Source organism: Zea mays, chromosome 2, assembly GCF_902167145.1.
Source record: "Zea mays cultivar B73 chromosome 2, Zm-B73-REFERENCE-NAM-5.0, whole genome shotgun sequence".
In the NCBI taxonomy this organism is placed as follows: Eukaryota; Viridiplantae; Streptophyta; class Magnoliopsida; order Poales; family Poaceae; genus Zea; species Zea mays.
This window is the reverse complement of record NC_050097.1, coordinates 197,246,878-197,256,268: the sequence shown is the minus strand read 5'-3', so window position 1 is coordinate 197,256,268 and position 9,391 is coordinate 197,246,878. Positions and strand designations below refer to the sequence as shown.

At 45.7% G+C, this 9,391-nt stretch overlaps 1 protein-coding gene across 1 annotated transcript; it reads right to left on the bottom strand.

Annotated features, from left to right (window-relative positions):
* Positions 1-2,387: 2,387 nt before the first annotated feature.
* LOC103647560 (type I inositol polyphosphate 5-phosphatase 13) lies at positions 2,388-8,616 on the bottom strand. Its single transcript, XM_008672079.3, has 11 exons — positions 7,419-8,616; positions 7,009-7,261; positions 6,052-6,868; positions 5,288-5,412; positions 5,063-5,147; positions 4,650-4,803; positions 4,495-4,532; positions 4,148-4,415; positions 3,882-4,005; positions 3,437-3,797; positions 2,388-3,253 (listed from the first exon to the last, which is right to left on the bottom strand). The coding sequence occupies exons 1-11, from the start codon at positions 8,332-8,334 to the stop codon at positions 2,834-2,836; spliced, it is 3,561 nt and encodes a 1,186-aa protein (XP_008670301.1). The 5' UTR covers positions 8,335-8,616; the 3' UTR covers positions 2,388-2,833.
* Between the last annotated feature and the right edge of the window lie 775 nt (positions 8,617-9,391).

The window sequence follows — 9,391 nt, the reverse complement described above, 5'->3', positions numbered from 1 at the left end:
AGAATCTCACAAACAATTCACATAATTGCTAATCAATACAAGGTGCCTTCCATGGATATTCAATTAAGCAATATATATATATATCATGGATACAAAGAAATATGCTCATCTCTATGATTATCTCTAGGGCATATTTCTAACACGTGTCCCTTGAGTGGACCGAGCCTTGACTTAATCGCACCCATCAGGCCTTTGCAACTTTGTGCTGATGGGGGTTACCAGCTGAGATTAGAAGTCTTGGGGGTACCCCTAATTATGGTCCCCGACAAGACTTTTTTCACGGATCAAGCTCGTTACGAAAAACAATCTAGCACCGCGAAGGGGCTACTGTTGGGACCATGCTTCATCGCCGAAGGTCCTGCAAGGAGAAACAGCTTCGGCAAAAGCTGCTTATACGTGATGCCGAAGCTACCACTCATGAAGCTTCGGTGTTATAGTGTATCCGAAGATGGAGGATCGAACCGACTTAAAGATGGAATGACCTTTTAGTCCATAAGGGTCTGAGTCATTGTTGTAAACTTTTATAAGGGGTATGATTGTAATTCTTTACAGGCTGTGTCCTGTGCCTATAAATAGTGAACAGTATTCCTTTACTATTCACGGGATCCTGTAATTGCAAACACATTGCTCGGGAATTATTATTTTCTGCCAAGGTGAAGGTTTAAATGTACCTAAACATTAGGTTTTGATAGTTAGGTTCATATAATAAAATATGTGAATAATGTTATCTATTTCTGATACATCTTTCTTTAATGTTTCATGTTTTAAATTTTATTTCATATTATTTTGTAATCCTGATCATGAAGGTGTAACCTTCGTGTTATTCTACTCATGGCCTTCGTCCGAAGTTCATTAAATCATTGAGGGAGATAATGCTTCAGCGGACGAAGGGCATTAATATTTAACATTTTATGTTGCCTTGTTCTTAATTCATAGCATTGAGAACAAGTCCCCAACAGGTGCCGAGATAGAAGTCGGTTATGGATGACGACGACGACAACAGTCGGTACCCTAGAACCATCAACGAGGAGCTCGTTGAGTTAGGGCAGCTTCCCGATGACGTCGATGACATGGGAGATGATGCTGCTGCCTTCTTCGGTGTCGATAGCACTCCTAATCTGTGTTGAATTATGATTTTTCTATCACCGGGCTTCGGGCTGGCCCGATCCACTTTTGGGCCTGGGCTTTTCGGGCTGGCACGGCCCGAAAAACGGCCCGAAGGGCCGTGCCTGGGCCTCTGGCCAGGCATGCAGGACTGTGCAGGCCCGGCCCGGTCGGCCCGTGGGCCTAGTCGTGCCGTGCCGGGCCGGGCGGCCCGTTTGCTCATCTATAAAAGCAGAGGCACCAGCATGTTGCAAGCGCCCAGCAGAACTGCGGTCTGCAGTGAAACATCGGTAACCGTAAGCGAAAGGTAGGTATAAAAATTGTTAAATGATACTAGCTCTGTTCATAAATATATCACTGTTGATTTTTTTTAAACTTTAATCACTCGTGATATTCAAAATATTTATTCAAAAATATAAAATTTTAAGGCAAACACAAAATATCTTAAGTGATAAAACAAATCACAGAAAAATAAATAATAATCCATTATTTTTTGAATAAAATGAGTGGTCATAGTTTTTTTTTAAAAAAGACAACAGTATCATATATTTGTGGACGGCGGGGGTATTTTCATTTAATGGACACCTTTTGTATGTATGCGCATCATTTGTCCAAAATTTGATTTTGGAGTTAATGTCTAAATTGCAGAATTTCGTTTGTCTAGAATTTACACGATTTCAAGGCATATGAACCATACACTGATACGGAAGGATTTGGAGGTGGTACTTTCAAAATTTTAATTCGATTTTCAAATGTGTCATGCGCCTTTTATTGGTTTAGGGTTTATTAAATTTCATTTTTTTTAAAAAACTCATCACCATATATATTGAATTGTTCATGAGAATTGGCATCGGTTGTATACGTGACATGATTTATGTTGATTTAGCTATCTTGTTCAGCCCTTAATGTATGTATTGAAAGAGGATTAGAGGGGATTGATGGGCTAATGGTGTATTTGATTGGTGAGTCAATTAGAATAGAGCGGCTCCATTCCATTTTTTAAGAATAGAGTCGTTCTATTCTGCGTTTGATAAATAGAACAATTAGAATAGAGCGGCTCCATTCCATTTTTTAAGAATAGAGTCGTTCTATTCTGCGTTTGATAAATAGAACGTAGTCATTACATATTTTTGTTTGGAGTGGCTCAAAATTGGATAGAATGAGGATTTTTTGCCTACTCAATCCTGTTGCCTCCAAACAAGTCATATAATACGGCCATGGTGAGAGGGGAGAAGGTCCAAGGCTCGGTAACACAGTACCAAAGCCAAAAAGACAGCTAATAATAAGCATTATCAAATGACTGGACGGTTTCTTATTAAGAATGGCAACAGTCAAGAAGTACAAGATCATTAGAACTGCTGCGTGAAGAGAGAACAAACCTAAGGTAATTCTATGGAACATATTACATCAAGCATTGTTCAAATATCCTTGGCTTCAACTATCTAGACAACAGCCCTTAACAAGGAACAAGAATAAAACAACAAGTTATTAGCACTGTCATCTCAGGACTCTAGACTCTTTGCTTGGGCTACATGAGAGGCAGCTGATCGAGTGAAGCATATGTACAGAGCCGGAGCAACTCCTCTCCCAGGCTTCTCTCTCCCTTCTGCGGGGCCCTCCGGGACTTGGATTCGATGTGAGAAACCTAAAACTCGTAATTCCCACCTCATAGACACAACTTCAGTATCCATACTCCTTTGAAGTGATGTAGGAGTAGCTTGTACAGGTCTCAAGGGCACCGCATGCGGCACAGGTCATGTACCTCCGAGCTCCCAAACTGCGGGTAATCCTGCTGCTGTTGTTGCTGTTCCCGGTGCTTGGACTGGCTCTTCTTGGAGGAGCGCTTCGAGTGCCCCTCGCTGGCAAGGACATTGCTCGGAGGCACGGTGGCTACCGGTTGGTTCATCATCGGCGGTGGCGCCGATGATGGTGGGCAGCGATGTTGGACGTTGATGGTGTGCGTCTTGGTTTCGGTTGAGCTGCTGCCTGTTATATTTATTCTGAGAACAGCTTCCTTGTCCCTGGTGTCTTCGCACCACCAGTTCTGTGGTATTCCGTCTACGAATTCTTCCTGCGTGTAAAAATCTTCATGATGTAGTGTAATTTCCACCGTTTCACCTGGTTTTATCAGACCGACGGCTGGTTGGACCTGTGAGACAGAAAAAATAGATATCAGAAAGAAGGTGCTTCGATAGTTCGGTGTCATATTCAGTCACTTGGGTATTATATTGTAGTAATATTTTTACCATATCAGTACATATCATAGGCTGTAGCTGTTGCCTTTCATAATCTAGACTAGAGCTTAAAAACAAGAGTTTGCAATAGTTATTACCTCGAGCCAAAGTGGGAAGCCAAAGGATGCCCTAGGAAGAAGCTCTGATTTAGTTCCATCCTCCTTCTTGGTTGACTGCCCGTCACATAGGATCTCGAAAGCTGCTTTGCTTGTTTCGCATTTATTCGTAATTTGGAATACAATATTCTCTTGATTTTCCAGTGTGATTTCGCTTATGCTAACTGTAGTGTCTGGAACAAAACAAGCATCATGGAACAAAGAGCGTACTTTTCCATTCGATTCAATTATTTCTCCATACTCTTGCCTTCTTATTAACTCGTCAACTCTAGCAATATCAACACTGAATGTACACCTCACAGGTTTATGGTCACTCTCTGTGACATCCATGCATGCCACATACCTATCAAAGGAAAATCAATCAGTATGGATCAAAGGAATTACCGATCATCTGAAAGGGGGAAAAGGAAGTGTGATAGTATCTCACGATGTGATTGAAGCAACTACAGGGCACTCTAACGAGCATTCAGCTACTGATACAGAACGGCTATCACGATATAGTACCCTATCGCACCAAGCAGGTATCCGCTTCTTCTCACCCGAATCATAACCTACATGGCAGTTGACAAACAATTTTCAGCTCTGTGATGCAAAGCAAGAAACAAAACTTACTACGTTAGTCAGGGGAAAACTACATAACTAGTTGAACAGAGAGAAAAGATCAAAAGGTTTGAAGCAGCAACATATACATACCTCCAAGACCTGGTTGGTGCTTTTGAAATTTGTATGTTGGAGGAAATTTGATTATACCTTCACGCATTCCTTGGAATACCTTTCCAGCTTTCATTTCTGCTCGAAGCTGATCCTTCTCTCTTAGCCAATCGAAGCTTCTTTGTGAAACCATGTCCCTTGCTTCATCATATGTGATACCATAAAGACGGTAGTTGAAATCACCAAGAAATACAATCATATCAGCTTCTGCTAGGTCAGGCCTCACTTCTTCAACCTGATTTCCATTGACCTGGCATCACCACAACATTTGGGCATCAGTAATAATATGATAGTTTCTATTGATAATTTCAAGGTCAGATAACACATACATTCACTGTTCTGTGCAATTGGACAGATGTAGCAGAAGCTGCACCACAGAAAAATATGGGTTATGTAAACATTTTTCAGTATGAAAACAGTATTTGTAACACCTACAGTTTCTGCCAAGAAAAACAGGAGCTTCAAAAAAATGTGAAACATGAACCTGTCGATCCATGAGGTTTGTTGAAAGCCATTGTCCGATAAATGTGGTCAAAGTCAGCATTGCGTCTGCTCACAGCTTCCAGATGTGCAGCAAAGTGATTACTCACAAAACACATTTTACGATCATATACCCTTATTCTCAATCCTACGCCACCCTGCAGTAGAATTAATTGTCACCGCACAAACAAAAGAAAGGAGGACCATGCCTTGAACATGAAACAAAATATAAAACTTAGAATTAAACAGTACACGAAAATTCTTCTTTCTGTAAACCTTGCTTATGTGATCATCTTTAAAATTTCGTCCAACATAAGACATACAGATATCCCCAAAAGGACATAAGATCATACCATTACAAAATGAAAACTCAGGGGGGGGGGGGATGAAAGCGTGTAATCCTATTTTATCATGTACCTTATTGCCAATAGCACGTCCAAGACCACACGGCACTGCAGCAGCTTCAACATCTCCAACATATGGTTTTAGGCTCTTTCTTGCCCTTGAAAAGTTAATATTTTCCATGTCATGCATATCACATGAGAAAGGTAATTAAACAAACAGTTAATTGAACAACTTATCATCATGTGATAACAGATTTGTAGTTTAATTCTAAGAAACTAATTCACAACAAGCTAATACCATGCAGCAATAAGCAATGCAGCCAACTGCCTAGAACCAACTCGGTGGAATGATGTTCCCTCATCAAGCGCTTTGCCAATATTGTCTATCCACCATTGCCCATTCGCGCTGCCCTCAAGCCCTACCTGAAACCATGAAAAAGAAACATTCAATCAAATGGTGATTCAGAGAACTTAACGGATAGCACTGCAATGACAAGCCAATGTAACACTACTGATTGGTGAATTACAACACAAAGGTCAAAGAGGATCAAATCTGTTAATTCCTGTAAAAAAATCCTTATGTATCTATTCAACAGCCCGGCAGCTATTTCACCAAAAACAAATAAATGCTAGTCACATCTACCTCAACAATTATCAAATTTGAAAACACAACAGAAAGTATCTAAACTGCAGTTAAATTACAGGAAACACTGAGGTGAAAACTATGTTTCAGTATTGATGATTGATCTGTAATAAAATTATGGTTACTAGGAAAAATTAAGGACAGGCCTGGCGCAGTGGTGAGAAACCTTTCCACTGAGCCAAAAGTTATGAGGTTCAATGCAGCTTCTCTGCAAAATGCAGGGGATAAAGCTTGCCTCGGTTTATTCCTTCCCTAGACCCCCACTCATGTGGGAGCCGCCAACACTGGGTCTGTCCTATTAGGAAAAATTAAGATGGAACAACATAGCAAATAGTTATATCTTCGTTAAGCAGCAAGCTAGCAATGCATGACTAACTAAATTGAACCCCAAAAAAACACCAGATGGTAAGGCATCTTACTGTTTCTTTTGCAGCAGAAATGGCAAGAAACCCTGCACCCATCTCAACCTCTTGTAATCCAACAACAACCAACCCAACATCAGATGCTACACTACCCAACCATGATCTTAGTGACTCAGCAGATGCTTTCCCTTGTGCTACATTCCAACTCCCTACCATTATGTTTATCTTCTCCATTCTAGTGTATGACAGCTCTTTGTTAGACAATTCAGTTCGGATAATATCGTCAAGGGGTCCCGGAGAAGTTAGTGGCCATCCCCGAATACCACCATGATGAGCCAGTGTGTAAATGTAAGAACCACCAATTGCCATCCTTATAACTGGACAGCTATGTCCAGTCCATCCTGCAATAAAGTTACCTTCAGCATCCATGACTTGAATCATGCCACTGGCATATCCCACCCACACCCTTTCTCCAAGTGCCTTTATGCACTGCACAGAAGAAGTATGATGATGGAATTCTTGCACTCTATTCCCATTTCCATCCCACAGAATAATGGCGCCATTCGTGCATCCTGACCAGATTGTTCCATCCATTGCTTGAGCCACCGCTCCTGTTCTGCGGTTATCTTCGACAAATGTCCCCTTTGTTGCAACCCTGCGCACCGCATCGGCTGCTCCTATTAAAGCATTCCTAGATTTTTGGAAGAAGTTCAAAGAACCTTGTGACTTGTCCTTCTTCGAAGGTTTTGCTTTAGGATTAGGATTGATCTCTTCCTCCATAGGTTGCTCTGGCATGACAGGTGTCTCTAGCTTTGCTGAGTCAACTTGGCCATCCATCCCAAATACTTTCAGCAACTCCCTTGTACGAGCATCCCTGTAGCAAGTTGTTCAGTAGAATTGGCATGTTAAAGTACCTACTATGTGCTGGGGAGAACAGTGATCTAATTAACACATTTCATCTGTTCCAGATCTTTCAAAAAAATAGCAACTTTCATCTGTGTATGTGAGGCATACCAGAGTGCAAATGTCATGCTAGTCACGGTCCAAACTTTCGCCCGGGAATGATCCGCTAGCATGTACTTAACATCAGAAGCGGGCAATGAGCAAACATTACCAACTGTGCAATGGTTCCTCAGGTCGATGTAGGCTCTCTCAACCAACAAAGCCGCCATATGTTTCTCTTCTGGTGACAATGACAGGGACTTGGCAATGGCATCGTAAGGCCACACCTTTATCATTCCACCCTCGGAACCCGACCATATCTCACCTGTTATTAGATTCAGCAACACATACTATTTTCGTCAGAAATTTTTAATTTGTAGTTCACATGCAGTGATGTCAATGTGCGGATGCAACGCAATTGTGAGTTTGTGGCAACAGAAATGCATTTGCATTGCAATGAGGATGGTAAATGGCATGCTGACCATACGAAGTGACGACCATGGAGAGCACGGGCGTCCGGCCATAGGCCTGCCACGTGAGGGCTTCCCTGAACACTGGCGCATTATTGCTTGCCCCGCCGTGACTACTCCCTCCAACGCTCCCGCCGCCGTCGCCGGCACCAGCGGCCGGGGGCGCAGGAGCCGTGGCGGCCGCGTCGAGGTCCATGCGCCACGATCGGATCCTCCCGTCCTTATGCCCTGTCCACAGCAGGCGGTTGGCCCTGTCTACGACGACGCACAGCGCGGGCGGCGCGGGCATGCCCTCGCGGAAGGGCGCACTCTCCTCGTCGCCGCGGCGCGCGCCGGCGCCCCACTCGGCGAAAACCTCGTCGAGCGACCACACCCTAATCCCGGACTCGGCCCCGGCCCAGAGCTGGCGGCGCTGCGGCTCGGCGGCTAGCGAGCGGAGGAAGGAGCCCGCCTGCGTCTCGCGGAGCGGGTGGGGCCGTACCTCAAGCGGGGGCGGACGGCCCGGGTGCATGGCGGCGCGAAGCGGCACACGGAAGATGCCCTTGCCGCCCCCCGCGCCGACGAACTCCGGGAGGGAGCCATGGCCACCGCCGTACTCTGACATGGCGCGCTCGAGCGTCATGGAGCCCTCGCTGAGGCCGCCGGCCGAGCGTCGGGTATTGGAGGAGTAGGAAGCGCTGGGGTGGTGCTGGTGGGGCGGGAGCGGAGGGTGGTAGACCATGGGCACCATGCCCGAGGGATCGTGGTGGAGCGGGTAGTTGAGGGAGTGGGAGGCAGGCAGAATGTGCTCGTCGTCGAGGCTGTGCTTGCGCAGCGCGGCGCGGCGCGCGGACGCGGCGTCCCGCGTCAGTGGCTGGCTGTAGGAGATCCCGCGGCGCTGGTGCGGCGGGCCGCGCGCCACCTTCAGCGCCTCGTCGTCCGGCTCCATGGCAATCGGTGGCGCCCCGCCGATCGGCAAGCCGGTCGTTGCCTGCGAGTGCTTCCTCGCGCGGCTCGCTTAGCGCGCGCTGCAGTTTTTTTTGGCGTTGGCCTGGGCGTGGAAAAGGGAGAGAGGGATAGACGGCCAGAACCGGCCAAGATGGGGAGGGAGAAGAGGACGGCGAGTTCGACGCGGGAGTGAGAGGTCGTGGTCGGAGGGAGGGAGGAGGAGCCGAGGAAGGCGGGGCACGGGGAGAGAAACGCGAACCGAAGTCTCTGTGCCTCCATGCTAGTGGGAATTGGGCCGACCGGACTAGACTCGTGGTGCTTTATTTAGGCCAAGGCTCAAAAAACTTTAGAGGCCGTAAGACTAGCAACAGTAGTCTTGTCTCTATTTCTACTATATTAGTATCAGTTTTATCTGTTGTTCCATATCAATATTTTTCAGAAAAAAAAACTTACATTTCTTTAGAATTAATCCGCACTCATATAAACTCTTCTCTACTAATATAATAAGAAAGTTTTGTGTATCATGGTTTTCGTGTGTCATCCTCCTCCAGTGACCATCGTACGTCGTCGTGCTTCCCCGCACCTCTGAAACGAACTCTCACACACCACACGCAGAAACCGCCTCGCGGGCCACACACCTTCCTCTGCCCACTGTAACCTCGAAGCATGTCATGAGGATAAGTCCCCGCAAACTCCGTGCCGAGCAATGCGAGGATAGGCCCCGTAAACTTATAACACCCGTCCAATCTCGTACCGACGGTACTCACTGCTGGCAGCTCTCTATGATCATATATTGTCCCCACAGACCAACACGGGTCTTTTGTGCGCACTTTGTCCTCACTCATGTGCACCCGAGAAAACTTTCGAGTCCGTCATTGTGGAGGACAGATATCCTTCGGGTCCACTAGAAGGCTAGAAGACCTCGCGAAAGGTCTTGGGCCCATTATTTCGCAAGGCCATCCCTTCGTGGGTCTGGGGAGGAATGTCTGGCAGAGTGGATCGACGCAAGATTGGATCAACTCGAGCCCAGGTGACCCAATGGATTTAAGCATTATCCA

Coding starts and splice junctions, on each gene's coding strand:
- LOC103647560 (XM_008672079.3), bottom strand. CDS start 8,334: ATGGAGCCGGACGACGAGGCGCTGAAGGTGGCGCGCGGCCCGCCGCAC. Junction 4,416..4,494: donor AATTGCACAGAACAGTGAAT/GTATGTGTTATC, acceptor TGGTGATGCCAG/GTCAATGGAAATCAGGTTGA. Junction 4,006..4,147: donor GCACCAACCAGGTCTTGGAG/GTATGTATATGT, acceptor ACTGCCATGTAG/GTTATGATTCGGGTGAGAAG.